Source organism: Cervus elaphus, chromosome 18, assembly GCF_910594005.1.
Source record: "Cervus elaphus chromosome 18, mCerEla1.1, whole genome shotgun sequence".
NCBI classification, from domain to species: Eukaryota; Metazoa; Chordata; class Mammalia; order Artiodactyla; family Cervidae; genus Cervus; species Cervus elaphus.
The window spans coordinates 53,379,804-53,405,634 of NC_057832.1; the positions used below are offsets into that span (position 1 = coordinate 53,379,804).

Here is a 25,831-nt window from a genome sequence, read left to right on the forward strand (position 1 = left end):
TGGTTTGGGTGGGGCAGTCAACTTGTTCTGGTAGCACCATGGAAGCAGCACAGACCTCTGATGGCAGAGCAGCTACTGGAGCCCCTGTGACTGGCTCCTGGCCAAAAGAATGCTGCAGCCCCGCCCAGTTCACGCCACAGATTGGCGCTAGATCTCCAGCAGACAGGTCCTGGGGGAAGACTAGATCTAGGGACAAAGAAAAGGCTTGGGGGTCTAGGGTATGGTCCAGCTGGGGTGGCAGCACTCATTGTTGGCACCTAAACGGCACCCCAGAAGCAGTCCAGACCTCTGATGGCAGTTCAACCACTTCAATTTCTGAAACCACAAGCTCTGACCCCCTGTCCCAGCTGAGCAAATGCTCTGGCTCCGCCAACTCCATGCCACAACCTTGCACTAGATCTAGCAAATGAAAGCAGGGAAAAGGATGCAAACTTGGGCTGTGTCTGAGTAGAGTTGCAGATACCAACACAGGCAGCACATCAGACCTCTGTAAGCACCAGAGCCTTACTTACTTCAGCACTCTCCTTTGGACCAAAGGCCTCAGTGTCAGGAGAAATAACACATACTTAAAGGGAACAGAGCCAGCTGGAGCCCAACCTTCAGTTTTTCCCCTCCAGCAACTGGAAAGCAGACCCAAGTGCTGACAGAACTTCCACAGTTACGGAGCAGAGAGGAGTTCCACCTCACACCCTGCACAGGCTCTAGCTCTTCCAACACCAACACACCCCCTATCAAGGTGACTGAGGCCAGCATACCCTGAGGAAAGATGTGGCTGGCATACAAATCAAATTCAGTCTCATGCTAAAGACACTGATGCACTCACATAAAAACACCCTTTTAGGGCCACTATAGATAACTATTTCACCTAAATTCATAAAGACAGTGAAAGTTAAGTAAGATGAAATGCAGGGTAACTACTCCCAATTGAAAGAGCAAGAGAAAACCCCTGAAAAAATAAACTATGAAACAGAGTCTATAAGACACTGAGACAGAGTTGGTAATAAAAATGCCAACTAAATTAAGGAAGACTAGCAATATAAACACAGATCATTTTAACATGTAACTAGAAACTGCAGAGATGACCCAAACAAAAATAGATAATTCAGTTTCTGAGATTAAAAAAACCTTCTAGAAGCAATGAATAATTAATCAAGCAAATGATACAGAAGAATGTATAAATAGAATGATGGAAATTACCCAATCAGAACAGCAGACAGAAAAACAAATGAAAAAATGAAAGCAACATGTGAGATCTATGGGATAACACAAAACATTCCTACATATGCATGACAGGGGTTCCAGAAGGAGAAGAGGGAAAGAAGAGGATCAAAAACATTTTTGAAGAAATTCTGGCTGAAAACTGTCCAAACCCAAAGAAGGAGACAGGAAGGAAAATTATCCAGGTGCTGGAAGCACAGAGGGTCCTAAATAAGATGAATCCAAACAGAACCACACTAAGACATGTAGTAAAAAAAAGGCAAAATTTGAAGATAAAGAAAGAATTCTAAAGGCAGCAAGAGAAAAACAGAGTCATACATGAGGGAAAACCATAAGGCTATCAGCTGATTTCTCTATAGAAACTTTTCATGTCAGAAGGGAGTGGTATGATATATTTGAAGTCCTGAAAGGGAAAAAATCTGTCACCTAGAACACTCTACCTGGCAAGATTATAATTTTGAACAGAAGAAGAGATAAAGAATTTCTCAGAGAAGCAAAAACTAAAATAATTCAGCAATACTAAACCTATCCTAAAATAAATGTTAAAGGGTCTTCTCTAAATGGAAAAGAAGCAAGAATCAATAAGAAAGGAAATATATAGTGAGGACTGAAGATCACTTAAATAAGACAGGAAATAGATTAAAAAAACAACAAAAAATTATAAAAGCAACCATAACTACAATAAACAGTTAAGGGATAAGCATGAAGATGTTAAAAAAAAAAAAAATGGCATAAAAAACATAATATGTAGTGGAGGGGAGTAAAATTGTAGATCTTTTACAATGTATTTGAACTTAAATGCCTATCTGTTTTATCAGTTTAAGCAAGTAGATATAGCTATGGGTCAACATATATGAACCCCATGCTGTGGTTTAGTCGCTAAGTCATGTCTGACTCTTGTGACCCCATGGGCTGTAGCCAGCCAGGCTCCTCTGTCCATAGGATTTTCCAGGCAAGAACACTGGAGTGGGTTGCCATCTCCTTCTCCAGGGGATCTTCCTGACCCAGGAATCAAACCCAGGTCTCTTGCACTGCAGGCATATTCTTTACTAACTGAGCCACCAGGGAAACCCATGGTAACCACAAATGAAAAAATATACAAAAAATGCACAAAATTCAAAAAGAAAGAAACTGAAGTAAACTATAAAAGAAAACGATCAAGCTACAAAGGGCAAAACAAAAAGAAATGAAAAAAGAAGAACTACAAAAACAACTGGAAAACAAGAAATAAAATGGCAATAAGTACATGCTTAATAATTTTGGAGAGGATGTGGAGATAAGGGAAACTTGTACACTTTTGGTGTACAAAAACACCAAAGTGGAAAAAAAGTGAAAAAAAAAAAACTTTCCACTTTTTTGGGTGGAAATGCAAATTGATACAGCTACTTGGAAAAGAGTATGGAAGTTCCTTAAAAAACTAAAAATAGAATTACCATATGATTCAGCAACTCCACTCCTGAGTATATATCCAGATAAAATAAAAACTCTAATTTGAAAAAATACGTGCATCCCAATGTTCTCAGCAGTACTTTTATAACAGCCAAGATATGGAAGCAACTCAAGTGCCCATTAACAGATGATTTACTTAAGAAGACATGATATATATATAATCACATCTGAGTAATGGAAAGTTATTCAGCCATAAGGAAGAATGAAATATTGTCATTTGCGGCAACGTGGCTGGACTTAGAGAATATTATGCTTTTTGACGTAAGTCAGAAAGAGAAAACAAATACTATATGATATCACTTGTATGTGGAATATAAAAAATAATACAAATTAATATATGTAGTAAAACAGAAATGGATTCACAGACATAGAAAATAAACTTGTGGTTACTGAAGGGGAGAGGGAAAAGAGGAGGGACAAACTAGGGGTTTTATAGATTAATCATCTAGATTAATAGATATAAACTACTATATATAAAATAGATAAGTAACAAAAATTTACTGTACAGCACAGGAAACTATATTCATTACTTTGTAATAACCTATAATGCAATATATTAGGTTGGTGCAACAGTAATTGTGGTTTTGCATTGTTGAACTTTGCTGATTGATATTGGAATACACTCTTAAATAAATGTGGTTATACATAATTTTAATGTGTATTTCTTGCTGTATGATTTTTTGCTAATGACTTATTACTTGCTTTATATTTTTCGATTATTTTAGACTATGAAAATGATGTTATACAAAAAGCAAAGTTGAGTGATTTTCTTATTCGAGTTCAAAATGGGTTGTAAAGCAGCAGAGACAACTTGCAACATCAACAATGCATTGGGCCCAGGAACTGTTAACGAAAGTACAGTGCAGTGGTGGTTCAAGATGTTTTGCAAAGGAGATGAGATGAAAACAGTAGTGGCCAGCCGTCGGACGTTAATGACCAGCTGAGCGCATCACTGAAGATGATCCTCTTAAAACTACACAAGAAGTTGCCCAAGAACTCAATGTCGACTAGTCTATGGTCATTCTACATCTGAGGCAAATTGGAAAAGTGAAAAGCTCAATAAGTGGGTAACTCGTAAGCTAACTGAAAATCAAAATATTGTTGTTTTGAAGTGTTGTCTTCTCTTGTTCCGTACAGCAATGAACCATTTCTCGATAGGATCGTGGTGTACAATGAAAAATGGATTTCATACAACAATAAGTGACAACCAGTTCAGAGGCTGAGTTGAGAAGAAGCTTCAAAGTACTTCCCAAAGCCAAACTTGCTCCAAAAAAAAGGTCATGGTCACTGTTTGGTGGTCTGCTGCCAGTCTGATCAACTACAGCTTTCTGAATCCCAGCAAAACCATTACATCTGAGAGGTATGCTCAGAAAACTGATGCGATGTACCAAAACCTGCAATGCCTGCAGCTGTCATTGGTCAACAGAAAGGGCCTAGTTCTTTTCCAAGACAGTGCCTGACTGCACATATAACAATGAACACTTCAAAAGTTGAATGAATTGGGTTAGGAAGTTTTGCCTCATCTGGTATATTCACCTGACCTCTCGCCAACTGACTACTACTTCTTCAAGCATCTTGACAACTTTTTGCAGGGAAAATGCTTCCACAACCAGTAGGAGCCAGAAACAGCTCTCCAAGACTTTGTAGAATCCTGAAGTATAGATCTTTATGCTAAAGGAATAAACAAATTTATTTCTCAATGGCAAAAATGTGTTGACTGTAATTGTTTCTGTTTTGATTAATAAAGATGTGTTTGAGCCTAGTTATAATGACTTAAAATTCACTGTCTAAAATCGCAATTATGTTTGCACCAATCTAATCCGCAAAAGTAATGAATCATTATGCTATACCCCTGACACTAACACAATATTGTAAAGCAAGTATACTTCAAATTAATAAAAACGCTAACGACACTCTAATCTCAGTGGTGACCAGTATTTTGCCTTATAAAGATAATTTACAAATGATCAGGTTCAAAACCCTTTTATGATTTTCCCATTAAGCAATTAATTAGTGACTTTTAATTTGGAGGACAAGAAGAGACAGACCAGATGATCCACTGTTGAAAATGTATCTGTATAACAAAGATTGTAGTTTCAGGGAGTCTCAGGATATTTTATAATTAAATATTATAGAGGAATGATATAATAAATACGACTATTATTTTGCTATGAATATAACAGAATGGTCTGGTGGGGTAAGGTATTACACTGTTTATGTGTAATTTCATACTTCATATTCAATATCATTATTATGTGAAATTCTTTATATATCATTTTGAAGACCTAAAAGATTCTCAAAAGCAAGGAAGATTTGAAATAACACTTAAAGATGATGGATTTTCTTATAAAATCTGTTAATTTGGCCTGCTCCAGTTTCCTTTCACATCAGGTTCATGGATCATTGTTGCTTTTTATAATTCATTTACAAAGCATGCCAGGAATTCAAATATAATTCATGAACACTAGAACAAATTTATGGAGAAATATCATATTGAAGAAACTAAAGACATACAAGGCAGCCATCAAGATATGAAGAATTCAAATTTGTTCACAAATTTACATGAAGTATGATACATTTGTTCACAATTTAGCCTCATAGAAAATTGTTTATTAAGCAACTTCCACTTACAAAATACACTCAATAATTATGCTGAAATTCTGTTTGGAGCATGCTACTTTTGGTCTTGAAAAACCTCAAAAGCCTAAAAAGGAAACTAAAATAAATTAATATCACCTGTGGTTTCAGTATATAAAGCACGTATCAAAAAAGAGAAGTATAAATATTACTTTAAAATGCTTACTTGCAACCATGTCGAGTGCACTGTCCTCTGCCAGAACAGAATTTGAGACATGATGGACCAATATAAACTGCAGGGCAAAAAAAGAGCATGTGAAAGACGGCAAAATCACAGGAAAGGCCAAGACCACCACCAACATGTGAAACAACTGTGGGAAGCAATAGCCATGAAATCTCCTTCTTGTATGTATGTTGTGCACAGGAATCCAGTTGACATAGAGTGCTGTGTGACAAGGTAGGCGTTTAGCTACAAATCTGCCAGAATGGTTTTAACTTATATAATCCTTTCAAGATTTTAATCTGTCATAGCAAAGAAAGTAGGAACATAATAATTTGGGTTCTTAATGCAGTCTCTTCATCTAAAATGGTTTCAGGCAGAATATTAGTGCTTCTGTCTTGAACTTTCTACCAAGTTTATATTCTTTGGGTGGAAATTAAGAATTTACCAAGGTACAATTTGATATATCACAAAGTGGACAGATTATAATTTAATTAAAAAACTATCATTTCATTTTCATCTGAAGAGAATCTACATCACTGCAGATGACTGTTACATATACTTCTAAATATTAATCTATCCTTCCTCAAGTGGAGACTTAAAATCTGTGGTTGAGCATAAAGTCTTCTCTATACTTGTAGAGCTTTTTAAAAATGGTGGGTTTGACTGATAATGATATTACAAACCTAAATTCTAACTGTGGGAATACTGAGAAAAGGGGCCCTGATTGTTGAATGGTAGGTTCTGAGATACTAAGACTCAAATACATTTAAAGATATTAAGCCTTTTGATAATCAGTACAATCAGTATCACATCAAATAGTGTAAAAGTGGAACAAAACCAATGTGGAATCAGAGATCCAATGGTTATTGAGCTCTCATGTATTTGATTTCAGGCATAAGCAAAGTTACTATTCATTATCATTTTCTTCTCTAAGAATTTTGTTGTCATCTTTCCCTGCTAATTATGAAATCATCAGGACTCACAGTAGAATAAATTTAAAGGCTCTGTTTTTCTAAGAGTGTGGAAAAGATAAATGCATTTTCTTCACTATTTTCACTAATATAATCAAGCTAAACAAATTAAAAAGTGACAAACATACTTTGCTCTAGGATCTTTCATTTTACTAAGAATTTTCAATATTGATCTTTTTTTTTCTATTTGTTTTCTTTGATGTAATTCTGAAATTCCATACTGAAATGGAAGAGATTTGGGGGGCATTCTTTGGCAAGTAGACACAAATTTCCCTTGAGAAGATGTGTGTGTGTATTCCTCTTGCCTTCTGAAGAAACCAGAAACCAGGTTCTGCTTCTGCAAAAGCCTCACCTATAAAATAATATCAGAATTTAAGAGATTCTGTGGCTAGTTCTGCATTTGACAGACACTGCTAAACATGCCTATTCCATGTATTTTTTTCTTTTCTCATTCTACTCAAAGCATGATGTTGGGAATTCACGATCTGAAACAAACACTTTCGGACTTAAACTCATACTGTACATCTTAAGGAAACTTAAATATTCTTTTCACAGGCTTACATGTTCTTCATTTTGCACTTTATTTTTTTGATAATCTAAAGTAATCTAAGCTCATTCTAGGGCCACTGAAAAGTATGACAGCAGGAAAATGTCATCCATAGCCCACAATCCAGAGGCATATACTCATTCCCTAGAGCTAATCAACAGGTAATTCAAGTTCTATGGAAAATAGTCTGCCAGGGGAGAAATTCCATTTTAACAAATGCATCTTCAGACGGTTTTGCAAATACAGTGTGTTTGTCTCTATATGTTTGTACCCATGTGGCTCATATGGTCTTTGAAATCTGGGTCTTTTATTGGTCTTCTTTTAATACAGATTGTTTAAAAAATTTACTGAGATGATTAGACTGCATTACTGACTCAATGGACATAAGTCTAAGCAAACTCCAGGAGACAGTGAAGGGCAGGGAAACCTGGTGTGCTATAATTCATGAGGTCACAAAGAGTTGGACACAACTCAGTGATTAAACAACAACAAACAGCAAATTATTTTGCCTGAAGTCATTCCTGAGTTTCAAGAATTGAAACTTCCTGAATTAATTGTGCATTAATTTTTAAATTATTCAGAAAAACAAAAATGTTAAGAGACAGAAGTTTAGCATTTCACAACAGTGAAGGGTTTTCCCACTTAATAAAGTTAACATAAGTCAGTGGCTATCCTAAACTAACTTAAGTAATGATATTTTGTCATTTCTTCCCTCCCTTTTACTTCTTGTAGTATAAGCCATTCATTCAAATTTATATACTCTTTAAAAACAGGAAATCTCTGAATCTGCCTGAAGTAAGAATTGTTAAGTGAGTTGGCTATTAATAAGAAAATACAGGAAATGTACAGCCATGGACTCCAACAGACTAAATACCTTCTCTCATGGGTACTCAACATGAGCGATACTGGCTTTAATGTTATGCAACAATTTATCAACAATTCATTTAAAAACTAAAGATAACAGGGTATTTTATGTATTTCTAAATTTTCCCTTTATGCTATTTTCTGAAAAGGAAGTAAAAGTTTCACACAGAAGTTTCATTTTAGAGATGATGTTTCCTGATTTGTGGTGTCTGCATCTAAAAAAGAATCATTCCAGATGTCACAGTAGTTATTAAGAGAAAAATGAGTTATTTTAATACATGCAGTATGGTATTTATAATAATTTTGTATAAAACATTCAAGAGAAATGTTAGGCTATCCCCTGTCATCAACTGCGAATCTGAGTTTCAGAGCTTTATGCATTTTAAAAGAATGTATGTTGAAGCGTACTAGCATCTCATATTGCTGACTCCACTGTCGTTATGTTTCTGATTGTGCATCCCTGGGCTTCTAACGGAATGCAAAGGAGAAAGGGAAGAAAGGGCGTTTAATGAATTGCAAGACCATGACTTAGAAATGTGATTAAGTCTGTGCAGATGAACAAAAGCACAGGAAGAGTCTACTTCAATGGCATGTGATTATGACAGGCAAAAACTAACCATTATCAATTGCCCACATATTTCCAAGGATTGGTCCCGTTTGTCTCCAGCGAATTCTGGTGTCCCGGGTTAGTGCTGCATTAGGAAGGGGAATTGTTATTCGGTTCCACCTGCAAGAAAGTTAGCACAAAACAGCTTCATATCCAGTTCAACCTTTTGAATCTATTTTACATGCTTTTGATGTTCTAGTCTCTCTATGCTTGAGATGGCTGGTAATAAACTCTTTAAATTCACCTGTGGAGTCTGTTTATAATTTTAAAACAAATATGTTAACTTATAGAAACATCCATAGCAAACTAGAGCATCTTATAGCCATTGATTTATTTCAGACTTTTTAAAAGAAAATTTTACATCAATACTCAGACCTTAGATATTGTTCTATGATAATCTGTGATGAGCTAGAGTGCCGATTAGCACTGATTACTTCTTATTTTTTGCTATTCTCTAGTTCTATGCGTATTTAAACACAGGCTAGGAAGGAAAACAATTTTTAACTTAATCTTGCATTCTTGGAAACATTTTTACTATTTATCTAGTGATTATTCTGTAAAGAGGCAAGTATTTTATATAGTCATCTTTAATCCTCTTAATGGTCCTTAAAGGGGTATATCTTTGTCTTCAATTTACATGGAAAGAGGTGGAAAGTTTGAGAGAGTAAATATCATTATACAAGTAGATGGCAGAACCAGGATTTGAGACCAGATTCAATTCCAAAGCTTAATTTTCTTCCAGTCTATGCTGCATCTTTTCATTGGTAACTATTTTGGCAGTAAGCCTTTTTGGTAATAACCAGAGGTCACTGTATAGAGTTTAAATTTATGCAATCAAAAATATAAAAGCTTAATACCTAAAGAATGAATGACTCTCTACAAATTGTGATCATGCATCAGATTTACAAATATTACTTTAAAAAAAAATAAGATCACTCCTAAATCAGATTAGAAGGAGAAGGCAGCTTTCTTACCTAGTATGCCTAAAACACTAACCTCAGGCTTACTTACTGATTTTGAGTCTGCAACATGGATTCAAATCTCTTGCTATGTTAGAGTTCACTCACCCACTGTAGTTTTCAGAGGAGTAGATAGTGCTGTGAGGGAGGTGGGGTCCGGCACAGATCTCAGGCAAACATTCAGTGTGCAGTAGCGACCAGGAACGCCCATGGTTGGTAGAAAACTCTAAGCTGATACTGATCACACCAGAATAAGAATAACAAAACGGGGCAAAGATAACAGATGAAATTAAATGACTCATCTCTGGAGAAGTATATTAAACATCTGTAGAACTAGTGTAAAAAAATTTAAGATGCTGTTTCCGAAGTGATTGTTTTCCCCTCCACTGAAGTCTGGCCAGCCTTCAAAGTGCAAGCAGTTAAATTACTGCTAATAAAAATGAACGATGTTTTAAAGACAGCAAATGGTAACTTGAGATTGTGCTCCTGAATTTGATAGATGGCAAGGCAATTACCGTGTCTCACACTGCTACTTCATCCTGTGAACGTGAGACTGACAAAATCCTTAGGAAGGATAAGAGCAACACTTCAGCAAATAAAACTGAGAATTCATAGCTCTTGAAGTGCTAGTTGATTTCTGTGTCTATTATTAGGGGGTCACTAAACTACATGGGGTCAAACTTTTTTTCAGTTATTTGTTTTTTTCTCTCTCAGCAAACTGTTGGAATGGGTGACACCAGAGCTAATCCAAACACCGTTGACACCTAAGATCAACTTCTTAGAATAAAGTCATTTCTACTGAAAATCTATTTAATCATACATATTATTTAAAGAAATTCTCTTTTTCCCCTGGGGGGAAGTTTGTATTTTACTAATAGATACTTTATTAAAAGTTCAGGTGATAACTTACTAAGAAGTTGCTCTGATTGAATAGCCAAGTTCACATGTTCATTGTTAATTTGTCCACACACACAGAAAGCGGCTTCCTACCTGTTCCCAGGCTGCTGTGTTCCACATCCCAGATTAATAGAAAACTGTATCATGTGAGACATTGTAGAAGGGAGAACAGGTAAGACGTGGAAAAAATCTACGGCCCAGACATTCCTATTATGTCCTTGATGGTTCTTTTGCCTGAGACAAAATTTGGTAGCAGGAGTCTGAAGATCAGGATTGATGACTACAGAAACCAAAGATGGAACCTTCAAAACAAAGGAAACCAAAATCACTCATAATCTTCCTTATGGGAATCAGTGTGAATTCTCTAAGATTCAATTTACAATTATTATGTATACAACTGTCATTTATTAAGCACTAAGCAATATTCTGCTTATTCCATTTGTTATTTCACATCAAAGATGTTGTCCTTAGGGGACACTCATTTTAATCACTCAGAATTCCTCTTTTGCAGACAGCTGAAACTCTGTGTGTGACTGGTCAGGCTCTCTCTACCTGAAGATAAATTGGCTTAAGGTCTCTAAAGTTATCAAAGCTTATGTATCCATTTTATCTACCTTTGCACTAGACAAAGGCAACTTGACATTAATCAATCTTTTTTTAAAGTGTATTCAAGTAATATAAATTCTTTGCCAAACCAGGTATTCCAAAAATAGGACTCTAAGCAGAAACATCCATAGCCAATGAGTTAATCCATGATAACTTACATAATTGATTTGGTCTGAGGCATGCAGCTGACCAGTGCAAGTATGACCCTACCTAGTTATAGCTGGAAAAATCACCCATTAATAAAATTCGAAATGGTATAATTTGGGTGACCCTAGCATGTGGGGTATGTTGGATACTTTCTTTGGTTGTTACCCATCTAGCCTTGATGTTTATCTTCTGTCTTCCTGACTTAAACTATGAGATGCTAGATGCTGGCTTTGTTTAAGCTTTTCAAAGTACTGGCTCTCTGGCTCAAATTAGCAGAGAAAAAAGCAAAGGTAGTAACAATCTATACTTCTACTGGGTCTTCCCAGGTGGTACTAGTGGTAAAGAACCTGCCTGCCAATGCATAAGAGATGGGAGTTTGATCTCTGGGTCAGGAAGATCCCCTGGAGGAGGGCCTGGCAACCCACTCCAGTATTCTTGCCTGGAGAATCCCCAAGGACAGAGGAGCCTGGCAGGCTGCAGTCCATAGGGTCACATGGAGTTGGACATGACTGAAGTGATTTAGCAAATACTTCTACCACGTCTTTTGCCTAGGAAACTGCAAATGCTGGATTAATACTCACTATGCCTGATAGCAAGCCTGTGAGACTACACAGGTAGGGTCACTATTAGGAGTTTTCTTAGGGACAAGAATAATTGTTAGCTCACTGGGTTCCACCTTATTGTCTCTGATGGGCTGTAATTCAATCTTCCTGATAAAATCTCACCTTTTTGTTTATATCAGGAAAAAAGTGAATGCTAAAATAATGTCCATGTCACTTTTAAAGAAATGTGGCAACTTCCTGGACTACCAGAAGAGAGATTTATCTTCTGCATTTAGCAGAGTCTTCACGGTTTTGATTTGAACTGGGGTGGGGCCACCTGACACACAGATTGGCATGTGTACCTTGTATGAGGAATAGGAAAGAGTATCCAACGTAATGTGTTCTTTTCTTCCTTCAGTTTTCGCATACAGGGCAACATCATTTTCATGAGAGTCTCCAGGATCACAAATCCCTCCTGCACACAAAATTTTAAGTGTTAGTACCAATTTGCACCCATGAGAATATAAAATATAGTGTTAAATATTAGAATAAAAAAATAATTCTAAAACCCAGATACCACTTAAGAATGACCCTAAACAAAGTAACCATATCCAAAGAAATAATTTATGTAGACAGTTCAAATAGGCCATGCTAAAGATCAAAGACTTGACATTTTTGAGGGCCAAAGTAACTATTTACCAAACTATTTACCAAAGTAACTATTTACTATTATTTGGGTAAAGAGATTACCCAAATAACAGTCTACAACAAACTGTGACTACAGGTCCATATTTTAACTGTCATTAAATAAATGTGCTCTGCTTTTTAATAAACTGTTACTTTCTTATATTTGAGGTCATTGTGGTCAAAGTTCAGAAACTATTGATTATGATTTTTAAAAGTGTGGTGAGTCCCTGAATCAAGGATTACTGAAGTAGTGTTACTTAAATGGTTACATGTAGTACCTTTAATATTTTAGTATATATTAGGAGAAGGAAATGGCAACCCACTCCAGTGTTCTTGCCTGGAGAATCCCAGGGACTGGGGAGCCTGGTGGGCTGCCTGCCGTCTGTGGGGTCGCACAGAGTCGGACACGACAGAAGTGACTTAGCAGCAGCAGCAGGTATTTGTATTTTAGATGCAACTCATTTTACATTTTTACTTTTGGTACCTCATTTGATTGTTTGAAGATATATAGAGTAGTTTATTCCCTATCACACTACTTCACAGTCATATGAAATGATATAAAGTTAGACTTTGAGAGGTGATTAAGATTATTAATCATGCAAGTACCTGAAACTGAAGATCATTTAACCAGTTGGTGGAAGAATGAGGAGTTGATATTAAATTTTAAACTTTGACCCTCTATTCCTTTCACTATCATTGGGCCAATAACCCTTCTATCAACTGTCTGCTTAACCTGGATTTTAAAGGATTACTTGTCAAACCAGAAACTTCTCCCGACCCACCATTATCCTTCATAACAACACCAAACAAAATAGCAGAAGTGGCAACACAGATTTCCTGGCAAACATTCTAGCCCTAAGGTCCAAAATTTATAATATTAATTTCTAATTTTATTATTATTATCTTTCGAGACAAATCTCTTCCAGTTCTTTAATCAACCACTATTAATCTTAATTTTTATCTACAGGAAATTTTTGTCCCTAATATGCTACAGTGACACAAAAAGCAAAACTCAAAAACTCCAGAATAAGATTACCCTTTAAGAGTTAATCTAGTAAAGTCAATAAATAATGGATGAGACTCATCATCTGTATAAATAGATAAAGTGTCATTTATTGCAAATGCCTGGGTTAAATTCAACCTGGATAACTGGGATCTGATCTTGGATAGAAATTACTGAAACGTGATGTTAAGTAAGAAAGTTAGAACCTGACCAGTATAAGAAAGAACATGATAACAGAAGTAACTTGGGTGTTGGTATTTGTTAAATCTGGCACATTACATCTGTCAGATATATGTAACTTAAGTGTATGTAAGCAAGTGTGGGGCTTCCCTGGTGGCTCAGACGGCAAAAAATCTGCCTGCAATGCGGAGCCCTGGATTCAATCCCTGGGTCGGGAAGATCCCCTGGAGAAGGAAATGACAACCCACTACAGTATTCTTGCCTGGAAAATCCCAAGGACCAGTATAAAAAGTACATGATAATAGAAGAAACTTGAGTATTTGTATTTGTTAAATTTGGCATGTTACATCTGTTAGACGTATGCAACTTGCCATATAACAAATATTTACTGAGCTAAGTAATCTGAACTGAGAATAGAGAAGCCAGATATAGTGATAATGTAGACCTCATTCTAAAAGCTGTTTATTGTTCAAGGGCAACAACCTGTAAAGAGAAGATCATGATTTTGACATCTGATATTATGTTTTTGCATATCATCGCACACTTCAAGGTTATAGTAAGTACAGTTAACCAAGCCATTCTATAGGATAGTCTCGGCAGGTAGGGGGAAAGAGCTATATGAAAACTAAATTATCTTCTTAAAAACTGGTTGTTTTCCAATATAAAAGACTTACCAAAAAGAACAAAAAAGGTGAAAGGTCACAGGCATTATGGGTTTAAAGCACCACATCTAGAGACACAGGAACTGAAGCATCAGTTCTCTCTAATTTCATTAATTTGTTCCCTGTAAACCCTCTCTGCTCTCTCAAGAACAGTTCGTGAACTGCATCTGCCTTTCAGAGAGAATAGAAACCCACGTGGGAGTATCATCCAGCCCAGAATGACAGAAGAAGAAAGTCCAAAAGGAGCCAAGACTTTAAAATGATGACAGACTTTATCTGAAAGATCCCTCTGGGGGCAATTTATCAGTTCTGTGAAGTTTCAGTGACAGCAGCTCCTTCAGAAAGATACAGATTCTTCTTCAGCTTCATTCACTTTGATGTATTGTGGAAAGGTATGACTCAAGAGGCATTTTGTACAGCAATTAAAGTACAGAAGATTTCAATAGAAACTAGATGGACAGTTAAGTTTTAAAATATTTTAAATCCTGTTTTAAGTATTAATAGCTTTTTAAGACTTTTCTTTTTTTTTTACATTAAGAAAGTGGTTTTGTTATTTACTGTGTGCAGGATATTGGACCTGAAGGTTCAATTGAGCCCTGACCTCAAAAAGTCTGTAATTTGGCAAGTAACTAATAACATACGTGAAAGAATGATAATTAGCAATCAAGCATGTTGTGTTGCCATTAACTGCAGCCAAAATTCAGAGAAAAGAAATACAAATGTAGAATAAGAAAGTGGGATATATAGGAGATGCTTAGTAAATATTTATTGAAGAAATAATAAATAAAATTTAAAAACCCCAAACAAATGATGTATATTAGATTACTTTTGTCATGATCACTGCATTCTGGCTCTAAGAACAGTGCTGTATACTAGTCCTCAATGAATTTGTGTTATATAAATGAATGTGTGAATAAAGGAAACAGACCGTGAACCAAACTTAAAAAGTTGAGCAAATTGTCCAGAAATGGAGGTCATAGAAGACTGATATGAGCCAAAGGATGAAACCAGGAAGGACACGTAGGCAGTGTCTGAGAAGAAGCGAATGTGATCTGTTCTAAATTAACAATCGGCCACTGATTTTCCTAAGGCACAATACTTAGTGAGGGGTTACTTATAAACTGTCTATCGTATATTAAATCTCTTTCCACATTCTTTTCTAGTGGTTTAGATGGTAAACAATCCACCTGCAATGCGGACAACCTGGGGGAAGATCCCCTGGGAAAGGGAATGGCAACCCATTGCAGCATTCATAAGAATTCTCCCAATAATGGGAGAATCCCATGGGCAGAGGAGCCTGGTGAGCTACATGGGGTTGCAAAGAGTCAGACATGACTGAGTGACTAACACTTTCACTTTCACCAAAGTTTTTTAGTCTTTTTCCATAGTATCCAGTCTTATCCTCCTATCCTGCTGTCACCCTGTCCTATCCTATCCTACCCTATCCCTATCCTAACCTAAACACACCTTTGCTGGATTCTGCCTTCTCCTCAAGATCAGACCCCATTCCATGTGTTTACTGATGAACTTCTCGAAAGAGCAGTTTTCTGTCAGTGAGCCATCTCCATTTCTCTTAACTCTATATACTTTGGCTTCCCAGGCACCATACCATGAGGAATCACAGGTGGGCTCTCCGCCCGTCCTGGTTGCCTTTTGTCTCTGTGGCATTCCTCCACTGCTGATCACCTCCCAGTCATCCCACCCCCGAACCACTCTCTCCCCTTCCTCCTGTAGCACAGAATCATGTCCTGCTCCTGCATTTCCTTATGCTTTTTCTCAGTATACTTTGTCTCTCCTTGTCCTTCTGTCTACACCTAGATGAGGGTTCTCCCTACAGAGTTTTCATGTCCTACTCTGTCTTCTGCTTGGGAGAGCACAGTGACTTTAGTGGCTGCAGTTATCACCTGCATGCTGACAACTTTCAAATCTGATTTAGACCCTGAGTAGAATTTCTGTGCTTATATGGCCTTCCAGAACCCCCAACCTCAACATATCTAATGATATAAAACCCTCTACTTCACATTTTCTCTTTATCATAATTATTATTATTTTTGAAAATAGAAATTTTGGGAAGTGGCGCCATTCTTCCAGTCATCCTACAGAGATACCTGTGTCCGCTCGGAGACTGCTCTCACCAATCCCAGTCAGCTGAGCATGAACTTCAGTTGGCTCTTCTCCAGTTATTCTATCTCTGTCCCTCCTTCACATTATTGCCACCATCATGTAATTTCTTTGTTGCTTGGATCAGTGCAATAGCCTTCATAATTTAGGGCTGCCAGCTAAAATACTTTGCATGACCAATCCCTATACAAAAAGTTACTTGTTGTTTATCTGAAATTCAAATTTAAATAAGCCTCTCAGTCTCACTTTCAGTTCAGTCACTCAGTTGTGTCGGACTCTTTGTGACCCCATGAACCGCAGCACACCAGGCCTCCCTGTCCATCACCAACTTCCAGAGTCCACCCAAACCCATGTCCATTGAGTCGGTGATGCCATCCAGCCATCTCATCCTCTGTCGTCCCGTTCTCCTCCTGCCCTCAATCTTTCCCAGCATCAGGGTCTTTTCAAATGAGTCAGCTCTTCACATCAGGTGGACAAAGTATTGGAGTTTCAGCTTCAACATCAGTCCTTCCAATGAATACCCAGGACTGATCTCCTTTAGGATGAACTGGTTGGATCTCCTTGCAGTCCAAGGGACTCTCAAGAGTCTTCTCTAACACCACAGTTCAAAAGCATCAATTCTTCAGTGCTCAGCTTTCTTTATAGTCCAACTCTCACATCCATACATGACCAGTGGAAAAACCACAGCCTTGACTAGGCGGACCTTTGTTGACAAAGTAATGTCTCTGCTTTTTAATACGCTCTCTAGGTTGGTCATAACTTTCCTTCCAAGGAGCAAGCATCTTTTAATTTCATGGCTGCAATCACCATCTGCAGTGATTTTGGAGTCTAGAAAAATAAAGTCAGCCACTGTTTCCCCATCTATTTGCCATGAAGTGATGGGACCAGATGCCGTGATCTTAGTTTTCTGAATGTTGAGCTTTAAGCCAACTTCTTCACTCTCCTCTTTCACTATCATCAAGAGGCCCTTTAGTTCTTCACCTTCTGCCACAAGGGTGGTGTCATCTGCATATCTGAGGTTATTGACATTTCTCCCAGCATCTTGATTCCAGCTTGTGCTTCATCCAGCCCAGCGTTTCTCATGATGCACTCTGCATGTAAGTTAAATAAGCAGGGTGACAATATACAGCCTTGATGTACTCCTTTTCCTATTTGGAACCAGTCTGTTGTTCCATGTCCAGTTCTAACTGTTGCTTCCTGACCTGCATATAGGTTCTCAAGAGGCAGGTCAGGTGGTCTGGTAGTCCCATCTCTTTCAGAATTTTCCACAGTTTATTGTGATTCACACAGTCAAAGGCTTTGGCATAGTCAATAAAGCAGAAGTAGATGCTTTTCTGGAACTCTCTTGCTTTTTCGATGATTCAGTGGATGCTGGCAATTTGATGTCTGGTTCCTCTGCCTTTTCTAAAACCAGCTTGAACATCTGGAAGTTCACGGTTCACGTATTGCTGAAGCCTGGCTTGGAGAATTTTGAGCATTACTTTACTAGAGTGTGAGATGAGTGCAATTGTGCAGTAGTTGGAGCATTCTTTGGCATTGCCTTTCTTTGGGGTTGGAATGAAACCTGACCTTTTCCAGTCCTGTGGCCACTGCTGAGTTTTCCAAATTTGCTGGCATATTGAGTCCAGCACTTTCACAGCATCATCTTTCAGGATTTTAAATAGCTCAATTGGAATTCCATCACGTCCACTAGCTTTGTTCACAGTGACCCCCCAATAAATCTGGCAACCCTATCCTACTTGGTATTCTATTTTCTAATTTCTGATTGTTTCAGTCTTTCCTTCACACTATGCCAGAATTACATTTTTAAAACAAAGATGAGAATATTTTATACAACTGACAGAAATTACCTGACAGCTCCATGTTGCCTAGAGTAAGAGAATCCAAATTCTTCAGTATGATATTAAACTCAGTCGCTTTTTGGCTTCAGTTCAGCATTCTAGTTCCAGTTTATGTCTTTCCATTCAACTATCCTGGGAAAATCAACCAGCTCTAAACGTGTCATGTACCTTTATATTTGTGCTTTTGCTCAAAATGCTGGCTTAGCTTAAACCTTCAAGGCCCAGTTCAAATACCGTCTATTTCACAAAGCTTTACCCTAATCCCATATCCATGGCAATATCCAGATCTTCCTTTGCACTTCTGTAACATTTTCATTCCATTACAGCCCAATTGCAACCTCTTTCAAAGTTAGATGTTACTTGTGGGCAAGGACTGAAAGTAATTTTTTTATACATAAAAGCAAAAATACATTGAGTCTTAATTATTTATTAGACACCATTTTAGGACTCTGCAACTCACTGATCAGCACCTCTGTGATTTAGGTGGCATTATTTTTTCTACCTGTAGTCTACACTTATGCTAGCTCAGTGTTCTACATTCAATAGGAATTCATTACATTTTTTAATTGAATGGAGAGCTTTTATTTGGGATAATGTACTTTGGGCCCATTTAAGTGAATGTTTCCTCAGAGTCAGTGTAATTTTAATTAATTCATTAATAATCTGCTTTGTCCTAGAAAGAATTAAAGATAACTAGATCTATTATATACAGATGACAATCTCTTATACAAAGGCAGTGGACTGGGTTGATTTACCATAACTTACTATGAAAAAATGAAGAATTCAAAAATATTATATAAAAAATGAAAATATGAAAAAAGGGAAATATTTAAATTAGACTGGCATATTAAATGTTTATTATAATTTGCTGGATGGGGAGTGGTTCTTAAGGTTTCCCAGGAATCAGTCTTAATAAACTGAGAGCTAGTTTGAATTCTAATTATTTAAAGGAAATTAATTTATTAAATTCCTAAAATTTCTTTCTAAAAAGAAAAAATTAAAATTTATTCTCTTTAAAAATTTTAAAAAATTAAAAAACTGATGTCTGGGTCTTTATACAACTCATTTCAGAATCAAGGTGAGGATATCTTTATGGCAGGAAGATTACATTATTATGGTTTGTATCCACAATATCTTTCTAATCAAATGGATCATTATTGGAAATGCGGTAGCATCACACAGGCAATGTATTTGACACATGATACAATTGGAAGTTTGCTTTGCCACTCTGAGCTGTAGAAAGTGAGGAATGTGAGAGAAATAATAGCCAGTGCAGAAGCCTAGACTTGGGAGGCTTGTTTGTCCTGATGAATTAACATCTTTGCTAGGAAGGTCAAAGGTAGACAATGTTTATTTCCTGTTTCACTTCCAGGTGTGGCCTGTGCTTTTCCAGTCATTTAACAAAGAAGGCATGTGACACCTACTCACATTTTTGGAATGACATCCAGTGAAAGAGTATGTAGCTGTGGCTCTTGCTCACAAAAATGATAAATTTGAGAGGACACACATTTCAACCCCTAATTCCTCCTTGGGTATTTTTCTAAATTTTTAACTATTTATTTGCTCTGCAATCATCTGAAGAAAAATAACACTTTATAAGTACTTTTTTTCTGTGCTTACCACCATATTATAAAGTAGAAAATATTATTAAAGTATTAAAAAGTATTATTAATTTGTTTCTTTCTTAGCTTCCCACAACAAAACAGTTATGCAATGATGAGATATCCATTTAAAACAAATGGTTCAGTTGGTTGACTGTATTTTGGAGAGGCTAGAGATTTTGGACAAAGGAGTTACTTTGTTCTTAGCTTCTCTCTCATTGTCTTTTCGGCTATGACCACTGCAGCAGAGGTGGAAAGAAGGTTTTAAGACATTTGTCTTTAGGTATAGTCATGTAAGACCAAGACTAACTTCTGTTCAGGATGGTTCCAGCAGGGCTGGTGTGAGGCAGATGTGAGCACCAATTTTGCCGAACCAGTAGTACTCATAGTTCATGAATTTTTATTTTATAGTGTAGACAACAAAAACCTTACTTCCTCAGGAGTAGGTGATGGTCTAGAATTTGCCCTATTTCGAACAATAAAATTTGGTCAAAATGTACCTACCCATAACAAAGTAAAACCTCAGGTTCCCGTAACCAGTAGTGTCCAGGTAAGGGGTACATATTTTCCTCTCTCCATCTTTGAGGAAGACTAGTGATAAACCTGATTCTATTGTTCCACATTCTGTACCAATGACAGCTCCCACGATGTCCCACCTTTAAAAAAATGACAAACACTAACAGTTAGAATATTAAGTCAAAACTTTATAGAGTATAACATTTTATTTTTAATGAGGAATATTTACTTAGTAATAAATAATTCTGAAATAAAGATGTGGTATCTCCAATTTTCTTGAAGATATCTCTAGTCTTTCCCTTTCTATTACTGTCCTCTATCTCTTTGCATTGTTCATTTAAGAAGGTCTTATCTCTCCTTGCTACTCTCTGGAACTCTGCATTCAGTTGGACCAGAAAGAAAGCTCAGCACTGAAGAATTGATGCTTCTGAACCATGGTGCTGGAGAATACTCTTGAGAGTTCCTTGGACAGCAAGGAGATCAAACCAGTCAAACCTAAGGAAAATCAACCCTGAATATTCATTGGAAGGTCTGGTGCTGAAGCTGAAGCTCCAATACTTTGGCCACCTGATGTGAAGAGCAGACTCACTGGAAAGACCCTGGTGCTGGGAAAGATTGAAGGCAAAGGAGAAGGGGGCAGTGGAGGATGAGATGGTTAGACAGCATCACCAACTCAGCGGATGTGAATTTGAGGACATTTTGGGAGATAGTGGAGGACAGAGAAGCCTGGTTTGCTGCAGTCCATGGGGTCGCAAAGAGTTGGACATGACTTAGCAGCTGAACGGCAACAACAAGGATGTGGCACTACAGGTTTTACGTAATGAAAATGAAAGTGAAAGTGTTAGTCGCTCAGTCATGTCAGACTCTTTGCAACCCCATGGACTGTAGCCCACCAGGCTCCTCCGTCCATGGGATTTTCCAAGTAAGAATACTGGAGTGGGTTGCCATTTCCTTCTCCAGGGGATCTTCCTGACCCAGGGATCAAGCCCAGATCTCCTGCATTGCAGGCTGATTCTTTACTACTGAGCCACCAGGGAAGCTCCTAAACAAAGTTTTAAACACATTCCTTTCACTATTATAGTTTTTCTGTGGAGAAAAATTTCATCAATACTATGTATAGTGTGACTTCCCTGGTGGCTGTGTGGTAAGAAATCTGCCTGCAATGCAGGAGCTTAGGAGTCATGGGTTCGATCCCTGGCTTGGAAGATCCCCTGAAGGAGGCCATGGCAACCCACTCCAGTATTCTTTCCTGGAGAATCCCAGGGACAGAGAAGCCTGGCGAATACAGTCCAAAGGTCACAAAGAGTCAGACACAACTGAAGCAACTTAGCATGCATGACATGTATATTTTATCTGCTACATAATAGCCTTTATCCTCAAAGCACTTAAACAGTTGAGATTGGGGATCAAATTTGAACTAAGGAAACAGGAAATCATAAAAGATAGTACCATAACATTATAAATACTTGTATGGTATTTTGCACATTAAAAATAGTTATAGAATAAAAAGTCAAACAACCTGGCAAAAGTCTAGCAAGCTTTCAGAAAGGTAATAAGATTTAAATATGCAGAAAAGAATAAAAATATTTACTATTTTAAAACTCTTGTATCTCCTTAGTATTTATCTCTGCTCGTGTCTAATTTGGCCATTGCTTTTCACACAACTAACTTGCCTACAGAGGAAACTGGGACACACAGACATAAGTGGCTTACCTAAGGCCAACTGCCTGTTTGGCTCTGAAATTGAGACAGATATTCTGTTTCTTAGTTCACTGTTATTTTAGTAGTTGCAGTTCTAAGAAGGGTACTGTGCCAGGACAATTATGTTGAACCGTTTGAGACCAAAATGTTTAGAGTATGTTAACTTTTTTTTTTTTTTTGTATTTTAACAGATTATATCAATCATTTAAGGAAAAGCAGTTCCTAATAGTACTAGACTACTGTATATACCAGGAACCTCTCTCCACTCATACAAGAAAATTTCACACTGGTTCATTGGTCTTTTACCTGCTCCATTTATCCCAATTAAGCCACTCAGTCTACTGATCCACAAAGCAAGTTAAGGTTATAAATGATGCATATGATGACTCCTTTTAGGCATCCATCTGCTTTAGAGTATTTTCAAAATGAAAGATTAAATTGGAAAAGATGGAATTGTCACAGGCTAAAAGAACGTTTTATTCAAGTGAGAAATGAAATTAGCAGTCTTTTTCTCTTAATTATTAGTTGTAATTAAGTAACTCTTTTAATCTAAATGAATTGTTTTCATGACTTCTACCACAGAGAGGGCTATATGAGACATGATTTAGGCTGTATTATTTCTTTTTAATCTTTTTTAAAACATATTCAATTTTATTCTAATTTTCATTTCTCCCAATATATATGAAGATAACAAAAGTGAGGTTATTTTCTTTAAAATAAATACATTACAAATATATATACAATAAAATAAATAAATACAAAGATATATACAAATATATATTACAATAAAAGGAAAAAGAAAATTTAGTCAGCTTTGAAGAGCAAAGTGGAGAGAAATCTGAAAAATCACTTTGTAAAATTCTCACTGCTTTAAATAAATTATCTTTCATTCATTAAAAATTCAGTAGGTGCTTCTTATGGCACAAGCTCATTCTTTCATGAATTTGTATAAACACTGGCTCGAGCTTAGTTGGAGGCAAAGTATCCTTGAGGGGGTCCCAGAGCTGAATCAACTACTGAGGGACCTGATAGACACCTGCCTGGACTTCAGAATCCCTCTCGGTCAGGTTGCAAAGTTGTAGTCTTTTCCAATTACAAAAATGTCATGGTCTCTGACTCTCTCAATATAATAATTACATGAAGTAAAATTATGACATAACCAAATCTTTTTTTTTTTGTTTTCTGTGACAATATAACTTTTTATGAACTATGACAAATTTGATTGTCAGTGTATGTTTATGGGCGTGAAAATGCCATTTGAATCAAGAGATGCTAGTATTTCAGAGATTTTGTACTGATGTTCTTTCTGCAGAGAATATTCTTGCCCAACCAGCATGGCTGACTCCCTAATCTCCTTTAGATATTTATGATGATGTCACTGACTCAGTGAAGCCCTCCTTAGACATCTAAAATTGCAACCTCCAATACACTTATACATGACACTCCTCCCAATCTGCTTTAATTTTCTCATTAAGAAATATATAAAATCCAAACTATACTATAATATAAAAACAGTATAAGTTATAAGACATATCCTGTTTGCTATATAGTCTCATTTAACATGCTGAATTTTTCATTTACACATCTTGTTCATGAACATAACCAAATCTTTGAGTCCAGCAGGGGTATTTACAGTGCTCTATAGTTTTAGCAATATCTTCGATGGTACTGCAATTTCCCTGAAAAGGAGTGTTACTTCTCTACAGTTTAAATTGTTTTCCCCAAGGAAACATGGTTCTTTGTGAGCTGCATTTGAAGGAATGTCTGCCTAGAGGAAAGAACTCTCTACAACATAGCAATTTATATTTATTCTTTGATGGCTAATTCTAAAAAAACATTCCTTACATTATTTATTATAAATACATTGGTATCTATTATTTATAATAGAATGGGGCAAAGTTGGAATACGAAAAAAAATTTAATAATCAATAAAATGCCTTAAGGCAACTTTGTTCCTTAGAGGTAAGAGGGCAAAGTAATATTTAATTTATATTTTAGTGTATATCCTTCTACTTTTTGTATCAAAAAGAGAATTCTTTTTGTAAGCAAAAATAATTTAAAGAAGTTTTTTTTTAACTGGAAAGCCAGTGATCCTCCCTATTAGCTGCTTTGGAATGCTTTGAGAATATAATTACATTTTAATCAGCTCACACTTTAATAGTTTTAAGAATGATACGAAAGTATAACTGATTCATTTAGCTGTATACCTACCTGTAACTAACAAAATATTGTAAATCAGCAATACCCCAATAAAAATTAAAATAAAGAATGATATGAAGTAGTAAAACTTAAATATTATAACCAAAAAAAAAGTGAGATGATAGATATGTTAGTTAACTAGATTTTACAATGTTTATGTATATAAAATCAACATGATGTACACTTCAAATATCTTACAACTTTATATGTCAGTTGTATCTCAATAAAGCTGAAATTAAGAATACTTTTTTTCATAAGCTCAAAAAAGAATGATGAATATTCTTCAAAGGGCAATCTGGCAGTAATTATCAAAATGAAAATTACATATACACATATATATGTATATGTATATATCTGATTCTCTAATTTCTTTTTCTTCTTTTAGAAATTTCTCTTTCAGAAATACTTTAACAAGCATACAAAAAATCTATCACAATATTCTTTGACTATCAACAGAGGTCCAGATAGATAAATTGGTACAGTGCCTTTCTGAAATAATGATATGTATTCACTGACTAGAAGAGACATTCATAATATACTGTTAAGTTTTAAAAAATCAAGTTTAGTAAGGAAAATGTCACTCTAGAGAGTATTTTTGTATAGTTATAGAAAAATTTCTGAATGAATATATACCAGAAAACATGTCTACATTTTAACAGTGAAGAGTGGGATTCACATTGGAAGACTTTTAATTTTTACTTTACACATTTTTTTTCTTTTGCAAAAGGAAAATCACTTTCAGAAAAAGGAAGAAAAACATTCAATTTATATGTTAGAATTCAGAATGAAAAGTTAAATTATTTCATCATAGATTGATAAAAATACTAAGAATATGAACATAGGAAACAGAGGTCTTATATTTTAAATACCTTTTTTCCCCCCTACAAATATTGGCACAAAAGCCTCTAAAAGGCAGTGGAACTTTTCACATGAACTATGAAGATCTGTTTTATTATATTTTCCAGAATATATTAAACCATCTAAAGTTGATGACTTGAGGCTTGAACTAAGATATAGAATAGAGCCTGGCTATAAGAGCCTACATTTACCAGATTCATAACATTTTTTTATCTACTAGAAATTCTCTGAGATTGAATAAGTTCATTACATCCATAAGGTCTCTATTTGGGATGAATTCTTTGATATTTAATAAGGAATGTGCCATAGGTAAAGATTCTTCCACATTCATTTATATTCATGAGGCTTATCTCTAGCATAAGTCCTATGAGGTCTAGCAAGGTGTATACTTTGACTAAAGGCTTCTCCACCTTCATTGCATTTATAGGTTTTTCCTCCAGCATGACAGCTTAGGTGAAGGTAAAGGATGAGTTCTCTTTGAAGGCTTTCCTGTATACAATGCATTTAAAAATTCTTTTCTTCAATTGGTTCTGCTATATTTCACTCAAATTCAATTTTGTCTTAGGTTTTTATTACATGAATTATTTTTATTTACACTCTTGTTAGAATAACATTAGTAAAGAGTATTGGCTTCAGAATGGTAGAAAACACTCAGCTTTCTCACCAATAAAACAGAAATATGACCTAGACTGAAGATGTTTAGAGAAAAAGATGTATCGCCTGGCATATTACAGTTTCAAATAATGTTAGTTTCCTTTTCTCCAACCCCCCCCACTGCCCCATAAAATGTACTGCTGTATTTGTTTTAAAATAAGTCAAAGTGGCAATTCAAATGAACTTCTAAATTACAATGAG

The 25,831-nt window shown here is 36.1% G+C and overlaps 1 protein-coding gene across 4 annotated transcripts in view; it reads right to left on the reverse strand.

Moving 5' to 3' along the window:
• RELN (reelin) overlaps nt 1–25,831 on the reverse strand; it is a 527,544-nt gene that overhangs the window by 177,559 nt on the left and 324,154 nt on the right. For all 4 annotated transcript variants that reach the window (XM_043872741.1, XM_043872740.1, XM_043872739.1 and 1 more), the window contains 6 exons: nt 20,207–20,358; nt 11,970–12,082; nt 10,406–10,614; nt 9,524–9,652; nt 8,467–8,576; nt 5,471–5,537 (listed from right to left, as the gene is read on the reverse strand). In XM_043872741.1, the coding sequence (XP_043728676.1) occupies nt 5,471–5,537; nt 8,467–8,576; nt 9,524–9,652; nt 10,406–10,614; nt 11,970–12,082; nt 20,207–20,358 (780 nt within the window). The remainder of the gene's footprint in view (nt 1–5,470; nt 5,538–8,466; nt 8,577–9,523; nt 9,653–10,405; nt 10,615–11,969; nt 12,083–20,206; nt 20,359–25,831) is intronic.